Raw genomic sequence first — 19093 nt, forward strand, 5'->3', positions numbered from 1 at the left:
GGGGAGGGGCATTCAGAGAAGGACATGAGGCTCGATCCCCTGACCCTGGGATCATGACCTGAGCTGAAGGCAGACGCTTAACCAACTGAGCCACCCAGTTGCTTTTTTCCTTTTTCTTGTCTGATTGCCCTGGCTAGGACTTCCAGTACTGTGTTGAATGGGAGCGGTGAGAGTGGGAATTTTGTCTTGTTCTTGATCTTAAAGAAAAAGCAGTCAACATTTCACTATCGAGTATGATGTTACCTGCGGTTTTGTCATATATGGCTTTTTATTATGTTAAGGTACTTTCCACCTATACGTAAGTTGTAGAGTTTATCATGAATGGATGTTGAATTTTGTCAAATGCTTTTTCTGTGTCTATCATTCTATTAATGTGATGTATCACATTGATCCATTTGTGTATGTTGAACCATTCTTGCATCCCAGGATAAATTCCACTTGATTACGTTGAATGATCTTTTAAATGTGCTGCTTAATTTGATTTGCTAATATTGTTTTTGAATATTTTTGTGTCTATGTTCATCAGGAATATTGGCCTGTGGTTTTCTTTTCTTGTAGTGGCCTTGTCTGGCTTTGGTATCGCGATAATGCTGGCTTTGTAAAATGAATTTGGGAGTGTTCCTTCCTCTTTGGTTTTTTTGGAAGAGTTTGAGAAGGATTGGTATAATTTTCTTAAATGTTTGGTAGAATTCACCAGTGAAGCCACGTGGTCCCGGTCTTTTCTTTAATCGGGAGATTTTTGATTACTGAGCAATTTCCTTACTAGTAATTGATCTGTTCTGATTTTCTGTTTCTTCTTGATTCAGTTTTGGCAGATTGCATATTTCTAGGAAGTTACTTATTGCTTCTAGGTTGTCCAATTTGTTGGCCTATAATTTGTCATAGTGATCTCTTATGATCCTTTGTATTTCTGTAGAATTGGTGGTAATGTCCTCCTGTTTTCTTCGGTATTTGTAGTTTGAGTCTTCTCTCCTTTTTAAAGTTTTGTCTAGCTGAAGTTTATCAACTTTGTTTATATTTATATAAAAATAAGTTTTGGTTTCATTGATTATTTTGTATTGCTTTTCTGTTGTCTATTTCATTTACTCCTGCTCTCATCTTTATTATTTCCCTACTTCTGCTGGCTTTGGCTTTAGTTTGTTCCTTTTTCCTTGCTCCTTAAAGTTGGGTTTTTGATTCAGGATCTTTCTTTTTTTTTTTTTGATATAAGTGTTTATAGCTATAAATTTTTTCTTGAGTACCATTGTGTCCCAAAAGTTTTGGTATATTTTTATTTTCATTCATCTCTAAGTATTTCTCATTTCCCTTGTGATTTCTTGGTTGTTTAAAAGTGTGTTTTTTCCACAGTTTTGTGAATTTCCCAGTTTTGTTACTGTTTTTTTTTTTAAAGATTTTATTTATCTATTCGAGAGAGAGGACTCACGAGTGTGTGCATGGGTGGGGGGAAAGGCAGAGGGAGAGGGAGAATCAGGCTCCCCACTGAGCAGGGAGCCCGATTGTGGGGCCCAATCCCAGGACCCCAAGATCATGAACTGAGCGAAAGGCAGATGCATAAACGACTGAGCCACCCAGGTGCCCCTTGTTATCCCGTTTTGGTCAGAGAAGGTACTTTCTATGACATTTATCTTTTTAAATCTATTGAGACTTAATTTGTGGCCTAATATGTAGTCTGTCCTGCAGAATGTTCCATGTGCACTTGAGAGGATTTCATATCCTGTTGTTGGGTGGATTCTGTATGTATGTGTTAGATCTAGATAGTTTATTGTGTTAAGTCCTTTATTTCCTTATTTTTTTTTAAAGATTTTATTTATTTGACACATACAGAGAGAGAGCACACAGGCAGGGAGGAGGGGCAGGCAGAAGGAGAGGGAGAAGCGAGATCCCCGGGAGCAAGGAGCCCGATGAGGGTCTCGATCAAAGGCAGACTTCTAACTGACTGAGCCACCCAGGTGCCCTATTATCTTATTTTTTGTCTGGTTGTTCTACATGCTTGTGAGTGGGGTATTGAAGTCTTTAACTGTTGTTATAGAACAGTATTTCTCTCCAATTTTGTTTTTGCTTCGCATATTTTAATGGTCTCTCCTTAGGCACAAAATTATAGTTGTTCTATCTTTTTTTTAAAGATTTATTTTAGAGAGAGAGTGGGGGGAGGGGCAAAAGGAGAGAGAATCTTCAAGCAGGCTCCCTGCTGAGCATGGAGCCCGATGTGGGGCTCGATCTCACAATCCTGAGATCATGACCTGAGCTGAATTCAAGAGTTGGATGCTTAACCCACTGAGACACCCAGGTGCCCCTAGTTGTTATTTCTTTTTGACGTATTGAAACTTTTATATAATGTCCTTGTCTCTTACAATCTTTTTTAATTTAAAGTCTATTCTGTCTAGTATTAGTATAGCCCTCATGCTCTCTTTTGGTTATTATTTGAATGGAATATAGTTTTCCATCCTTTCATTTTCAACCTGTTTTTGTCTTTGGATTTCAAGCGAGTTTCTTGTTGGCAGCATATAGTTGCATCCCATGTTTTCATCTGTTCTGCCAATCTCTGTCTTTTGATTGAGGAGTTTAATTCATTTCCATTTAAAGTGATTCCTGATGAGGATGGACTTACTCTTCATTATGCTATTTGTTTTCTATATGCCTTACAGCTTTTCTTTTATTTCTTGCATTCCTGTTTTCTTTTGTGTTTGATTTTTTCTTTTTGAAGAGATTTTATTTATTTGAGAGAGAGAGAAAGCGGGGGGGGGGGAGCAGAGAGGGAAGGGGAGGGCGGGAAAGACTCTCAAGCAGACTCTGCTGAGCGCAGAGCTTCACAGTGGGTCTTGATCCCATGATCCTGAGATCATGACTTGAGCTGAAACAAAGTCAGACACCCAACCAACTGAGCTGCCCAGGCACCCTGATTTTTTTCTTTTTGTAGTGAAATGTTCAAACTTCTGACTTCCTCTTGTATATTCTAGAGCTATTTTTTGATTACTGTGGGGATTACATTTAACATAAAGTTATAATATTCCAACTTGAATGTATAGCGGCTTAACTTAGCAACATACAAAAATTGCTCTATCAGAGCTCCGTCCCCAACCCTTTTGGTTGTCGATGCCACCAATTACATTACATTTAAATTAATTAAATTAATTTAAATTACATCTTTGTACACTGTATGCCCATATACATAAAGTAATCATTCCTTTAAGTGTATTAGTCTCCCAAATTATATGGAAAACAAGATTTGGAGTTACATACCAAAGTTACAGGTAATACAAACTTTTACATTAATAATTGTTTTCTTTCTTTAAATGTATTATTCTCTTAAACCATGTAGAAAACAAAAAGTACTGTCACTAACCATTGTTATAACAGTACTGGCTTTATCTTATTTACCTTTATGTACCTTTAAGTACCTTTTATTTTATTCACCTTTAATGAGACCTGTACTTCTCCATGTGGTGTCATGTTATTGTCTAGTGTCCTTTCATTTCACGTTGCTGGGATTCTCTTGAGCATCTCTTTCAGGGCAGGTCTCAGTGGTCACCAGCTCCCCCAGCTTTTATCTGTGAATATCTCAATTTCTCCTTCATTTTTGAAAGACAGTTTGCCAGAGACAGGACCCTTCATTGATGTTTTTCTTCTTTGCCCCCTTTGAATGCATTGGCCAACTGTCTTCTGGCCTCCAAATTTTCTGAGAAATCTGCAGATAATCTTATTGAGTCTCCCTAGCATGTGATGATTTGCTTCTCTTGCTGTTTTCAAGATTTGCTCTTTGTCTTTTGCTTTTGAAAGTATGACTATAATGTGTCTAGCTGTAGGTCCCTTTGAGTTCATCTAACTTGGAATTCATTGAACTTTGTGGATTTTTATGTTCGTGTGTTGCACTAGATTTAGGAAGTTTTCTTCTAAATTTAGAAGTCGTGATTTCTTCTACAATTCTCTTCACCCCACTTCCTCTCTCTTCTCCTTCTGGGACTCCCATGATATGTATATTTATATACATAAATAGATATGGTATCCCATGGGTCGATTACACTCTGCTTTCCTTCAATCCTTTTTCTTTCTGTCCCTCAGCCTTGATCATTTCCATGGTCCTATCTTAAAGTTTGTGAATTCTTTCTTCTGCCTGCTCACCTCTGCCTTTGAATCTGTCTAGTGAATTTTTCATGTCTATTATTATACTTTCTTTGCTCCAAATTTTTTTTTTTGGTTTTTTAGTTTTCCTCTTTATTGGTATTTCCATTTTTGTTCACATAGTTTTCTTGACTTTCTCCACATCTTCCTTTAATTCTTTGAGAATCTTGAAGACTGTTTTAAAGTCTTCGTATAATATATCTTCCATCCTTTTTCAGGACAGATTCTGTTGAATTATTTTTTTTCCCTTTGAATGGGCCATACCTTCCTGTTTCTTTGTGTGCCTTATGATTTTTTTTTTTTATCAAACACTAGCATTTGAATCTAATAATGTGGTATTAAGCCCAGAAATCAGTTTCTCCCCCTTCCCCAGGGTTTGCTGCTTGTTATTGGTTTTATTTTAATTGTTGTAGGCTGTTTCTGTGCTGAGGCTCAAACTGAGGGGCAAATGCAATGTCTTTTAAAGGTCTTTTCTGAGCCTTTCCCTAGGCGTGTGCTGTCACTTGCTAATTTCCCCCAATATGCACACTTGTTTCTGAATGTTCTAGTCTTTAATGCCTGCCTCTTAAAAGGGGGAAAGGTGAGAAACAAAGAGGGGTGGGCAAAAATGTTGCTGACTCTTTAAATCTCCCTGGAAGTCACTTTAGCCAGAGTGGGAAGAGCCTGCAACAATGGGAGTAGGTGAAACGATGCTGCCCACCTCTTTGCAACTCAGTGACCACAAGCAGCAGTCAGCAGAGCGTGATCTCCAATATTCAGGGACAGAGTGCTTTTTGCTGTGGAAGCTGTTCCAGAAAAACCTGCAGAGCTGGCCACCTGGCTGGCGGTGGCGGATGGGTAAAGTGCTGTGCTGCTGAGACCTGAAAGTGAGTGAAACTGACTAAACTTACCACCCATGCCTTCCTTAGGAAGTTGCCTTTGGTCTTCAACAGACCCCAGAGTTGCAAAATAGTTACATGAGGTAGATTCTGCCAGTGCAACTGAGGTGGAGGTGGGGAGAGATTCCTGGTGCTTCCGACCCTGCCATTTTCCCAGAACTTTCCTCCATTCGATCTGTTCAGGATGAACCCTTTGAGTTATCAATGTGACACATTTAAAATCAGCATAGCCTGAATACCACAGACCCATTTTGCAGTTATGCAAAGTGGCTGCTGGTTCACCACCTCAAGGAATTCAACACTAAAATCAGGTTGTAGGAATTGCTAGGAAACCAGATGGTTCTGGCCTCCACATTATCAAGACAAGTAACAGGAATGAAGGACCACTGAGATCGAGGTGTGGGGCTGCTTTATGAGAAAGGGCAGGAAACCAATTTATTGAGCACCTCCCATGTACTAGATTGGCGGTGGTGTACTAGGTGCTGAGATGGTGAGGAGTCAAGGAATAAGCGAGTTCCTGGATCCCTCAGTGGTGGTCACATGAATACTAACTGTATGTCCAGGCCAATGTCATTTTTAGGAAGACTTTGGTGTCTGTGGAGGGTGAGAGTATATACACATGTAGGCTTACATTTTTAGACTGACAAGATCAGGAATTCTCAGTGTGAAAAATGGCTGTGAGCAGACCTCAGATAAGTCAGTCAAACAACTAGAATTGGACATGGCATCCCCAAATACCAATCACTGGCTCCTTGCTCTTCCGACCTTATCTCCTGGGTCAGAAATTTTTAGGGCGATGATTTCAAAGCCAAGTCACAATGTGTACAGCAAGGAGTTATCTTATGAAAACCCATGATTCAAAGCAGACCCAGGCCAGAAGAGCTTAACTACCTAAAGAAAGGCTTAGACCCTTAGTATATTTGTAATGTGTCGATGAAGCCCAGTTTGAGATACATTCCTTCCTTGCGTAGTTTTGGGTAGGGGCCACATGATCTCGTGAGAGAACTGGAAGGTGGAAACAATGCAGTGTATTCTTTTCATATTTGGAAGGTCGGTGGGGGCTGGGGGCTAAGTTCCAGCAGAGCAAGCACTCAGTGACTAGTCAGCACCAAGTCAGCTTGGGGCTGCAGGACAGCTTTTCCTATGCACTGTTCTTAGCAGCTGTTGCCTCCCCTCCTTGTCCATGCAATCATCGAAGATTTTACTACTTGCCCTTGATTATGTTGAAAAGGTGTGGTCCCGCCAAGCATGAATATTTAAGTGTCTGCTCATAATGAGCGGAGTGGAAAGGAAAACGTTTTGCCTCTTCTTGCTCCAACCAGACTCCGAGGTGGTGGGTTGTGAGGTTCTAATACCTAGAGAAGAGGAACTGAAAAAGAACCCAAACACCGAAATTCCTTCTCTCAACCCAGAGCATTCTTTTTTTTTTTTTTTAATGGTTTACAGAGTTTTATTCAAGGTAACTTACTACAGTGGGGTCGGAGGGAGGATGTTCCATGGTGGCTGCATAGTTATTCTCTGCAAGATCCAGACCGCAGTTCACAGATTTTACAGAGTGAGGGTCCACGCTGAACGGCACTGTAGCGAGACCAGAGGGTTCACACGCACCTCAAAGGGCTTGCATGGACCTAACTGACAGCTAACTCTTAATTAGATCTTGTGGCACCACCTGTGTCTCAGGAAGGAAAAGATAATGATCCCTAACAGATTTGTGGGAGGCCAAAACAAGCCTCCCCCCATCCTGGCCTTGGTGGGCATTTCTAAGGGATGTATTAACCTCCAAGGGACCCGGAACACACAGCCCCAAGAGAGGTTTCCGAGTAAACAGGAACAACAGGGAGGGCCAAAGATGAAGTCAGTATTGTTAGCACTCCTACACCGTTTCATTGCAAATACTTGTAAAATATTATTTTAGTGACTGTAGAATACACCATTGATTGCGATGCTTCATTATACTTAACCAGTCCCCTTTTATGTACATCTACTTCCTATTAACATCTTAGGACTGAATCCTTGCATACATCTTAAATTATTTCCTTAGAATAAATTATCAGCAGAATTTCTGGAGCTGAGTAAAGGGTATTTTACCCATACACTTAAATTTTTTAAAAAGTTTGAATAGTTTCAGATTTATAGAAGAGCTGCAAAGATAGCACAGAAAGTTCTTGTATACCCTTCGACCAGCAAAACATGCCCATCCTTCACATACTAGCGATTTCCCGTATTTTTACTCCAAAGTAGAATTATGAGGCCTATGGCTCTGTTGCCATTTGAGGTCCACCAAATGCTTGGGGATTTTAAGGAACTACGAACAGCCCATTCCAGAGGCCCAAAGATCATGCTGCAGACTAGAAAAACACCTACTTTGGGACTGTGTGAGGGCGTCAGTTGACCTAGATGACGGTGGGCGGCCACTTCACCATTCTGGGTCCTCCCGCATTTGATTCTCCCAGGTCCTCCGGGAATTCCCGCACTGGGGACTGTGCTCTGGCTGTCCCATCTGTAGGTAGCGGTTGGCCCCAACGGGATGCTGACAAAGACCCTCCTGGGCGTTACGTTCTGTGGTGTCCCTCTTCTGCCATGTATCACTACGGTCACACAGGAAGATGACGTGCAACTCTAGATCGCGGTAAGTTACGCAAACAGCAGTGATGAAATTATTGAGCGTTCTCCGTATCCTGTCCCTACCTCCCCTCATGTGTTAGCCACTTGGGGGAAAATGCAAAAGGAAGCACTGAGTGAGGGTCCCTGAAAACTTTCTCAAGCCATGAAAGAATGTCCTTTTATGTACACTTTTGTTAGTCATTATATTCAAACACGTAAGCAGCCAGTTGATGGAAAAAATATCCAGCTAGGTCAGGGAATTCAGAGTTTTGGGGTTTTGACTAAATAGTTCAAATTCAAGGCATTTTGTCACAAACGCTCGTGAGTCTCCCAGGGTTGCCAGCCGCAGAGAATACATCCTCATGCACCATGCTAAACAGGCTGAGTAAGTGCAAAGCTCCTCACGGATACTCCTCTTGCTCTGGAGTGGACGCAGGCCGCCTTGAATTACCCCGGTCACAAACCTACAGCTGGGCAACTTTCTCTGGCTAGCCTTAATACCCCTAGTGTGATCCTTCCAACACAGGCAAATAAAGGGAATTATTTCATTACCAGATAATTTAGCAGCAAAGGGGAGGAGGAGAATTCAAACCTGGAGATGAGACCCGGAATTCGGAGGGGATGAAAGGTGACATGTCCGGAGCCCGCACCGGCCCGTGTGCAGATGCTGTAGGCGGTACTAGGAGAGGCCGGCTCGCAGCCAGCGCAGGTCTGTGTCCTCTCTCTTTTGCAGATGTGGCCTCTCCTTAGGCCTTCAGGGTATGTAGCCATGAGTATCTGCTGAGATATGCTAGTTAGGAAAGAGGAAATGTACGCTGAACCCAGAACATCGCCTGCCGGGTGCTTATGTTTTACGTATTTTCCAGAGGGCACAATTAATCTCTTCATTTCCCAACCTGAACCTACCTTGCAATCGGTTAAGATGCTGGAATCCCCACTGGCTGATGAGAAAACAAAATCCTCTAGTTTTTCTGATGATTTGGATCATCTGAACGAAGATGCCTTATTCCACCACCGTTAGCCCGACGCTGATCGCAAGCTGGGCCACAGAGCACGGAGGACAATACTCTCTCCAGCCAGTGTCCTGACGCCGCGCTTCTTCAGCTTGGCCCCCACCCCAGTTTTCCAACCAAAACAATCTTTCCTGAGGACTATTTAAGCAAAACCCAAGAATAACGGAAAATCATTTGGCTGTTTAGTTTAAGGAACACAAAAAAGTGCATCTGATGATTTTTTAAAAACAAGTTTTTAATTATTCATATGCTGCCTCAGCACTCCAAATGCAGTCTGAAAGGTGGTTCAAAGACATCTGCTGGTTTCTAGACGAATTAAGATGACTCAGTTTGATACGAGAATATATGAAGTTTATTCTTCTCGAGTGGTGATGGGCACCTCACCATCGTTTGCTCAGAACGACCCTCACAGCCCAGCCCTCCCCTCCACGCACTCCTGCCCGCTCCCCCGCCACGGGGTGACCCATAACACGCACTCGGGAGACACTGGCTGGGATAATCTAAGTTTTGGAATCGTTTGTTTGTTACCTTGCAAAAAGCTAACTGGCCTTCTTAGGATCAAATCTCAGTCTTTGCCTCACTGGAGTCATGCTCTAGTCAACAGAGCTACAAATACTAAAGAGTCAAGCAAACAAAGCAAAATCAACTTCTGCTTTTCATGTCTCCTAGGCGAGACTGGGGCTTTTTAAAGAAATCTCATGAAAAAAGACAAAAATGAGAAATTAAAAGGATTCTAGTTGTCAAAGGAGAAACGATTTAATTCCCTTTGTTCCATGGAGAAGAAAACTGGTATAAATGGAAAGGATTTTATTTTTAGGTTTTGATGTGGGTCCTAAGCTAACAATGAAAGTGTTTTGCTAAAAGTAAAAACTTTTAGCAAAAAGTAAAAACTAGTAATTGCCAGTGTTCTTTAGGATTTTACAAAGTGAGATGTTCCAGGTTGGAGCTACTGTTTCCTTCAGCTGCAAACGCGTGCCCACAATTGCTTCTCAGGCCGCAGGGAGAAAAAGCCATGCTCAGTCTTCGCTTACCCGTAAGGACCAAGATTCCACTACATGTATTTTATGTATTTTAAGACTTGCCCTGATTCAGTGCTCCGGGACTGGAGCTTTTAGGCGAGATATGCTTGCACAGGAAGCGGTTTTCAATTCTTTTTCACAACTTACGCCAGAACGAAGAAGCCATCAGCAGGAGAAGAAAGCTACCGTGTGCCAAACCTGTGAGGAAAACCCTTAATGTACAAGAAGAATACCTTATTTTTTCAACTCCACAGATACTGTTTTTAAAAATCAAGCTACTTAGTAGTAAAAAGTCAATTTTTTTGCATGATAGAGGAGTGTAAATAAAGTTTCATAAACCCCGTATACATGTTTATGAGCCAGTAATTTTTAAAGAGCAAAAAAAAAAAAAAAAAAAAAAAAAAAAAAAGCTACGTGGATCCTAAATGGATATGTAAATGAACCCACTCCAGGTCAGAGAGATTGTAAGAACAAGTCTTAAATTCTGAATAGCAAGGGTTAGAATGGAACTAAGGAACGGAACAGCAGCGGCGCTAGCAGGCAGCACTGTACCCAGCATTACTTCCTAGAAGGGATGGAGGAGTGGGGAGAAAGCACAATTCTGATTGCTCTTTTCACATTTCAGCATCTCAGAACTTCATCGAAGGCAGGGGAAGCTACTCTAGCAGCTCCCTCTGCTCATTATCCTTGCTGAAGAATGTTTTGCGGAGGACAGACGCCCTCCTCCAGGGCCAGGCTGGGTGCAGGAGAGACCCACTCTCCCGAGCAGGCTGGCTTAGTGAGGGGGCAGTTTGGCTAAGTCAGCAAGCAAATGACCTCTGAGGTTCTGACTTTCCGAGTCTGGCGCTGCTGAGGACCTGAGGGGATTCCAGACCCCTCTCTCCCCGTGGGTTCTCTTGGTTAAAAATGCTAGCACTTCAGTCATTTAAAAAACAAAACCTCCTCCTCCTCTCCCCCACCCAACTGTAGGGAAGGAGAAAGTCATTAGGCCTTTATTTTTAGGTTTCTGCAGTGCTATTAAAGTTCAAGCAGATGTAAAACCTGACAGACAGCCCCACATTGTTAGGATTATCTCAAGGGACCCTGAATTAGATATTGAAAGTTGACAGAAACTGAAATGAGTGGGACTTAGCTGTCGGCTTGATCTCGCCACACCAACAGTCATCTCCATTCGGTTCCACATGGAGCGGTCCCACGCCGCCCCCTCAAGGAGAGCACGGGGCAGCAGCAAGGTGGCTGCTTTCTGGGAAGCTACTGGTTTTGCCATTTGCTTCCAGACTCACACAGACTCTAACAAACTTTACATTAAACACTGTTGAGTCCTGAGTTGGGTGAAAGCCCATGGAGGAGGGGGCCGAGTTCATTAGGGCTCTTCCCTCCTTTGCGTGGGGTCATACGTGGCCTCCAGCTTTCTCGTCCATCGCTTGACTCTCCGTTTCTTTTTCATTGGTGACCGATCCTAAAGTCTTCTTGCCCATGGCTTTACTGGCCTCTTCCTGAAGAAAAAATAAGAAACCAAGAGGGTTAAAGTAAAAGAGAACTGAAACATTTAAATAATTCCTGCCTCCCGACTGTTGGTCGGGTCTCAGACAGGAGGGCATCACGAGGACTTCACTGGGCTGCCCTGGTTGGGTAAGTCAGGGCAGGGCTGCCAACAGTTAAGAGCGGGGAGCTTTCACTTTTCTTCGGTGAACATGACTGGCTTGCCACAGGGAGGGCCATGAGAGGGCTGGGGAGTGGAGGATGAACTCAGGACCAGAATACAACTTTGCTGGAAGGGAGGCTGATGAAGTAAAGGGCATGATGGTGGGGCTTCCCCATCCGCGGCCCATTTCCTGGGAACCTGGGAAGTCTCAACAAAGAAGTATCTGAAAAAAAAACTTGATGTGTTTGATTTTTAAAAACTAGCAAACTGCAGTACGTCTCTGGGGAACTTATTTTTCTCCTCTCTTCCATGGACGTGCAGTGCCTCACAACTCTGTACGTCTGGTGCGCAGAAGAGCCTATTCTACTTCTGGATCCAAACCAGCCTCGGATGGCATCAGAAGTCATTCTGCCCATTCTTGGGCCTCTTGGGTGGTCTACCTGCCTTTGTTGCCTATGCTTAACCTCCTTGAAGCAAAACTCAAAGGGCCAAGGTCAGTTTGTGACGTAGCCGAAGGCCAGGTGGTTCTGTCCATACCTTTGCGTCCTGCTCGGCGAACTTCTTGAACATGTTGGCGTATATCCTTCGGTCCCGCTCGTTGTGCTCCTTAGCCTTTTTCTGGCACATGGAGATCTGCAGTCGTGCTGCCTTATTCTGGGGATTAACTTCCAGCACTTTCTCAAAGTCGCCCTTGGCCGACTCAAACTCGTTCATGAGCAGCTGGGCTTCCCCCCTCCTGTACAAGCCCTTCTCGTTGGCACTGTCTAGTCCAAGGGCCTAGGGACGGATGGTCTACATTTTAGAAAGCATGAATATAACTTGTGGACGTTTCAAAGAAATTCGGTATTTAAATCACTTACCAAAGCTTTCTGGCCAAGGGGACTGGAAAAAGTGTACTGAAGAGAGGAGGCTCAAGGTAATTTATCAAAATACAACTAACTATACGCAAATGGACTTCTGTATTTGATCCAATTTCTATAAAGATCCCAAGGGGACTTGGGAGGGGCCTCTTGAGAAGTTCATTTTAAAATTCAGTGGAAGAAGCAAATGCCCAGAATGGCTGAGAAAATTTTGGGGAAAAAAAAATAATGAGGGGACTTGACCTCCCACAGAAAAAAAACACCACACTATGAAACCACTGAAATTAAAAGTTCGATTGCTAGTCTGTGGGCAAACAGTTCAGTGGAACAGAACAAAGCATTCAGAAACAGATTCCTGTCGTATATAAAAAGACTTAACAGAGACAAAGGTGTGAAGGTAAATCAGCAGAGAAAGGGTTAACTTTGTAATAAATGGGGCCGAGACCGGCTATGAACATGGAAGATAAGAATTACATTTTTACCTCATATCAAAACACAAAAGATTCTAGGCCAAGTATACTTACATGCAACCTCCCCCATCAAAATAGGGTTATTTTTAATTAGTTTTTTAAAGCATACCTAGTTAGAGTAGGTTTTGCAAGTACTGAACAGAATTATTTTTATCGTCTTAGGGTGCGGAAGACCTTTCTAATTAGAAAGTAAAAGACAGATTCAACGGAGTAAATATTAAAACTTTCCTTACAAGTGAGAACAAGGTTCCTACTGCCAGACAAAGGGTTAACGGTAACAACGTACAGACCGCCTCCATCAGTATAAATCACACAAATGATCTCGTTGAAGGATGTGAACAGGCAATTCACAGAGGAAATGCCAATGGCTAATAATGAAAAGATGTATGATTTCATTAGTAACCAAGAAATAAAAATGAAAAGAATTTTTTGTTGCCAATGAGAAAAAAACATGGGTAACATTCAATAATCCTATTTTTTGACTCTGTATTTCCATACCTAGAAATTTCACCTGTAGAAACAATCCCAGAAGTATACAGAAGTGGCCTTACAGAAGATGTAAGCAGTTGCAAGTCTATCATACTTAAGTCCTGAAAGGCTTAAGTTAAGTCTGTTCTTATTACATTGAACCTGAGAAGTTATTATGTCTAATTCAATACCAAATACCATAGATTTACGGAAGGTCATGGATGGTAAGAATTTTAATTTTTTTTTTTTTTTTAAAGTAAGCTTCATGCCCAGTGTAGAGCCCAACTCGGGGCTTGAACTCACAACGTTGAGATCAAGACCTGAGCTGAGATTAAGTTAGATGTTTAACTCACTGAGCCACCCAGGTGCCCCAATTTTAACAAAACGTATTCATAAGATATTATTATAGTCTACGCATCAGAAAAGCCTCACTGTGGGGCGCCTGGGTGGCTCAGTGAGTTAAGCATCTGATTGTTGATTTTGGCTCAGGTCATGATCTCAGGGTTGTGGGATCCAGCCCCGGCAGGCTCCCTGCTCAGTGGGGAGTCGGCTGGAGATTCTCTCTCTGCCCCTGCCCTCCCCCACTCTCTTGCGTGCCTGTGCACACTCTCTCCCTCTAAAAGAAATAAATCCTAAAAAAAAAAAAGTCTGACTGTAATCGCAATCTTTCTGAATTTCCCGAGAAACAAATAATCCCAAGTAAACAAATGAATATAACGAAGCAAAATGACAAGCCCTCCACCCCTGGGCTAAGAAGAAATAAAAGACGACCAAGTATGAAGAAGGAGAAAAAGATGTGGAACATCTACAGTCCAGTCCACACGCACACACCTTTACCTTATCACAGCATTCCACAGCTTTGGTGTATTCTCTCAGCTTCAGGTAGCACATGGCCAGGTTCAGGAAGGCGGCAAGCAGGAACGACTCCGAAGCTTTAGACTCCTTTTCTGATAAGCCATATTCCATCTCCAGCCACGATACGATCTTCCCATACTGAATCACGGCCTGCAGGTACTTGCCTCCCTGGGAGAAAAAAAAGCTAGTAATTACTTGTTGTACGGGCTCCGGAGGAGGGTACAAAAGAAACGTAAGCTCAGGTCTCCCTGAGACAACCAAATCCTCCAAATGAAACAATCCCCTCATACTAACCATGGTATTTGATCATTTCTTTTTGCTCTTAGGAGACGGCCATCCGGGCCATCCCTCTTCCGTTCTCTCTGCAGTGCCAGTGGGCTCCGAGCTGGTTCAGGACAGCGCGCTATGCCACGCTGCTCCAGCATGTACCATCTCGTCCTTTTCAGAGCGGACGGTTCTAGCAGGAGGGCATCAAGGCTTTGGGTTACATGCTTTGCTGCTAGTATCTATCAGACTTGCAAAAGGCTGGTGAGTAGTTTTAGACTCTATCACTAGTTTACTTCAAGGGGAAGTTAATTTCCCTTTCCTCCTGACAATCAGCACTGCACAGGAGACTACGTGCTGCCAAGTGCCGGTCACAAGCACAGCAAACCTTAGTGATCTAAACCAGGAGCTGCCAAACTTCTTCTGTGAAGGGGCAGATAATAAATATTTCAGGCTTTGCAGGCCAAACAATCTCTGTTGCAACTCAGTCAACAGTAGGGCAAAAGCAGCTACAGACAATATATAAATACGCTCTATCCCCGAACAACACGGGTTGGGGCTGTGACTCCCGTGTAGTTGAAAATCTGCGTATTACTTATTTTTAAATGATTTAATTACTTATTATTCATTTTTCTCATCATGACAAGTACACTCTTTCACCCCCAGCACCTGTTTCATCCATCCCCTCACCAACCTCTAGTAACTGTCAGTTTGTCCTCTATAGATAAGTCTGTTTCTTAGTTTGTCTCCCCCATTTGTTTTGTTTCTTAAATTCCACACGAGTGAGATCATATGGTATTTGTCTTTCTCTGACTTATTTCACTTAGCATAATACTCTCTAGCTCCATCCATGTCATTGCAAATGACAAGATTTCATTCTTTTTATGGCTAAATAATATTCTGTAAATTTACACCAAATCTTCTTTATCCATCATGTATTGATGGACACTTGGGTTGCTTCCATATCCCGGCTATTGTAAATAATGCTGCTATAAACACAGGGCTGCATGTATCCCTTTGAATTAGGGTTTTTGTATTTTTTTTGAGTAAATACCCACTAGCGTGATTACTGGATCCTAGGGCAGTTCTACTTTTAACTTTCTGAGGAACCTCCACCCTGTTTTCCAGAGCGGCTGCATCAGTTTGCGTTCCCACCAACAGCGCAAGAGGGTCCCCCTTCTCTACCTCCTAGCCAACACTTGTTGTTTCTTGTGTTGTTGATTTTAGCCATTCTGACAGGTGTGAGGTGATATCTGATTATGGTTTTGATTTGCACTTTCCTTATGATGAGTGTGTGTATAACTTCCGACCCCCCAAAACTTAACTACTAATAGTCTACCATTGACTGGAAGTCTTACTGACAACAGACAACTGATAAAAACATCTTACCTGTTATTTGTTTTATGTACGGTATTCTTACAATAAAGTAAGCTTCAAACAAGAAAATGTTATTCAGAAACCATAAGAGAAAATACATTTATGATACTGTACAGCATTTATTGAAAAAAGTCTGTATATAATTGGACCGGTGACGTTCAAACCCACGTTGTTCAAGGGTTGCTTGTAAATGTCTGTGGCTGTGTCCTGGTAGAATCTTACTCACTAAAACAGGGTGTGGTTTGCTGACCTCTGAGCTACAGACAATAGAAATATACATAGTTGAATAGCATACAACAGAAATTACTATAAAACGTAATAAATCCCATAGATGTCAGCTAACTGCATGAGAAAAATCTTTCTCTTGTATTTTTGCTCTTACCTGATTAGAATCTTAACAATTACGAATAACAACTGTGTAGTTAATTCATGTGAATTACTTGTACAGATGCTCTATACAAGAAATTATGGGGCCGAGACAAGGTGTTTACTGCCATTTCAAGATGAAAGAAGTGACAGCTGGTAAATACACATATAAAACGGAAGTACAGGTGAGGAATCTCCTCTGAAGGATTAGACTATAGGATTGCAAACAGAGGACATATCCTCCAGATGGCAGAACTGTAGCCAGATCCCTGAAGGTATCAGATCCAGTGTCTGACCATGATCAGTCTTAAGATCATGTCACTAGGACTTACCACAGTCAAAGCAGTGTATACACCTCAATGCAGAGGTGTCTCCCCACGTGCACTCCAAAGGTCACCCAATGACTAAGAAGAGAGAAACCCAGAGCAGATCTACGAGAATGTTCCTGTTACAAAAGACCTCAAGGGGCTGGCGCAAGAAAGGAGCCCCACTTGTAGAAAGAAGCCCTGATGCTGGTTTTTGGTAATGAGCATGGGGCAGAGGGTTCCAGGTGGAAGGCCTAAGTCGGAATGAAAGGAAAGCTACATCCCCCACTGAACATCCCACTTCACAAGTGACTCGTTCAGGGAGCAGAAGACTTACAGAACTCACAGGTTCTATGACACGTTCTATGACAGAAGGGCAGTACAAAAAAATTCTGAAGTGTTTTGAAGGAAAGCGTACTGAAATCAAAGTCTATTATCCTCTCTGCCTCAGAAATTTGTGATATGGTTATTTATAAGAATATGAAATCCAGGCCCTTTTATAACAAATGATGAAATTTTTACGGAAGTTATATTGTGCATGCTGTGGACTGAACTGTGTCCCCTCTGCCCCCAACTCATATGGTGAAGGCCTGTCTCCAATGTGATGGTATTTGGAGATGGGGCCTTTGGGAAATAATCAGGTTTAGATGGGGTCCTGAGGGTGGGGCCCTCATGATGGACTTAATCCCCTTGTAAGAGACACCGGAGAACTTCCTTCTTCTCTCTCTCCCCTGCCGCAGGCACCTAGGACAGTTCATTTGAGGCCACAGCAAGAAGGCAGCCACCTGGAACCCAAGGAGAGCACTCTCACAAGATACCCACCCTGCTGGCACCTTGATCTTAGACTTCCAGTCTCCAGGACTGTGAGAAATAAACTCCTATTGTTTACATCACCCAGTCTAGGAGATGTTATTATGGCAGCCCAAGGTAATGAAGACAAATTTATACTTTGTCAGAGCCTGAGGCCCACTACTCCTTTTTGGGGCACTACAAAAAAGAAAGTCCTCACAAGTTTCAGGGTTTGTCATTTCTTTATTTCCCTGTCTTTTCTCTTGCTGGATGGTGAGCAATTTGAGGATAGGAATCATGTCTTACCCCTTTGGAATATCCAAAGATACTTGGCACAAAGCAGCCCTTAGCGAAGGTTTGCTGAAGAAATATCAAGGTCAAAGATGTAACTATGGGATCAAAACTTCCTCTATCATCGGGAGCAAAAATGGAGACGTGGGTAGAAACGAAAGGTATCATTTTATTTAGATCGGGTAGAAGGACAGGTATTTTCTGTGTTCTGCCGAGCTGCTTCTTCCTCTTTCTTCTCAGATGTACCTGTTACCTTTTCTGTCTATCTCCTAATGTATTGTTATAGGGAAAGAAAAAAGCCAGGGAGGACAATGACCCAGATCTTATCATAATGGTAGGTTCTGGGGCACCTGGGTGGCTCACTTGGTTAAGCATCTGCCTTTGGTCGTGATCCTGGGGTCCTGGGATCGAGCCCCATGTCGGGCTCCCTGCTCAGCCAGGAGCCTGCTTCTCCCTTTGCCCATTCCCTTGCTTGTGCTCTCTCCTGTTCTCTCAAATGAATAATAATACAAAAATAATGGTAGGTTCTAAATAATCAGAATGTTAAAGGGCTATGGTTTCAAAAAATAAGCAAACAAAACAAACCAAAAAATCAAAACCAAAAAAACTCATAGTTCCTTTATATTTATACAGCCTTTTAAACTTCTTGAAAGCTCTTTCATCTGTATCATAATTTTATTTAGAGCTCAACTTCCAACGAACAAAAATCTTGTTTTGTGGCATTTCTGCATCTAATGTACTAGAACAAGAGTTTTCAGCTGGGGGTGATTCTGCTCCCGGGGTGGGGGGACATCTGGCAATGTTTCAAGACTTTTTGTTGTCACAACTGCAAGGAGTGTGCGTGCTACTGGCATCTAGTGGCCAGGAGCCTGGGCTGCCACTACATATCCTATAACGCACAGGACAGCCTCACCAAAACAGAATATACAGCCCCAAATGTCAACAGTGCCAAGGTTGAGAAATCCTGTACGAAATGAATGAGGGGAGGAGAAAGAGGGCAGCGGGACACTTCCTTAGAGTTTTTTTTTTTTTAAACCTAAAATCCTAGAGTTATGGATGACTTGTTTCTAAATTACAGCATTGGTTTCTTGGTTCAGCAAAGTCAAAACATAGCAAAGCCTGGTTTGTCTGAAAAGGGTTTGGCGGTGGAACGATGGTTCTTAACTAGCTTGCTCGAGAAATGTTTTTTTCCCAAGGAGCACCAGGGGGCGCGAGAACCCCGTATCACTGCAGCGTCCTCAGACTTCTTACCACTCCGTCTCCAAGTCAGAAAAGAGAAACACTAACCAAGTAAGATAGTTAATGCTCCTGTCCTGCAGAATACTATCAGCTCTGAGGGCAAAAATCAGGTCTGTTTAATTGGCTTGCACAATGCCTGGCATAATGGCATGTTGTCCTCTGTTAATTATTTTCAGAGCCAAGTGAAGGGAGTCTTTTGCCTTTCTTCTCTTTAGTGTTCAGAGGTTGATATGAGGAGTTTATAATCTAAACAGCAAAATGATTCCCATTTTAAAACTGAGTGCGATTCAACCCTTTACTAAGGGGAGAAATTTACCCACTTGTGTGTAAACCAAACCCGCAGGTCGATGAAAATGGAGCTGTAATGTACCAGATGGCATGAAGTGTAGATTTTTACTTCACCCCATCTCTGCTCTCACCCACACATCTGGACTCCGTGTATGTCCTCAACGTGCCAAGTCAAACACTCTGGAAAGACGAGGCCCGGGAGGGCAGAGTGGCAGACTGAAACGTGCCCTGAAATTTTAAAAG

General features: G+C 42.6%; 1 protein-coding gene across 9 annotated transcripts in view; it reads right to left on the bottom strand.

Annotated features, from left to right (window-relative positions):
• Positions 1–1185: 1185 nt before the first annotated feature.
• The window catches only part of FKBP5 (FKBP prolyl isomerase 5), a 120369-nt gene continuing 102461 nt past the window's right edge, over positions 1186–19093 (bottom strand). For 8 of the 9 annotated variants that reach the window (XM_045772048.2, XM_045772056.2, XM_045772055.2 and 5 more), the window contains 3 exons: positions 13914–14099; positions 11816–12055; positions 1186–11129 (listed from right to left, as the gene is read on the bottom strand). In XM_045772048.2, the coding sequence (XP_045628004.1) occupies positions 11025–11129; positions 11816–12055; positions 13914–14099 (531 nt within the window). In that variant the 3' untranslated portion in view covers positions 1186–11024. The remainder of the gene's footprint in view (positions 11130–11815; positions 12056–13913; positions 14100–19093) is intronic. The other variant, XR_006775303.2, reaches the window with a different exon arrangement.

Source organism: Ursus americanus, chromosome 32 (genome assembly GCF_024610735.1).
Source record: "Ursus americanus isolate L20-20 chromosome 32, mUrsAme1.1.p, whole genome shotgun sequence".
In the NCBI taxonomy this organism is placed as follows: Eukaryota; Metazoa; Chordata; class Mammalia; order Carnivora; family Ursidae; genus Ursus; species Ursus americanus.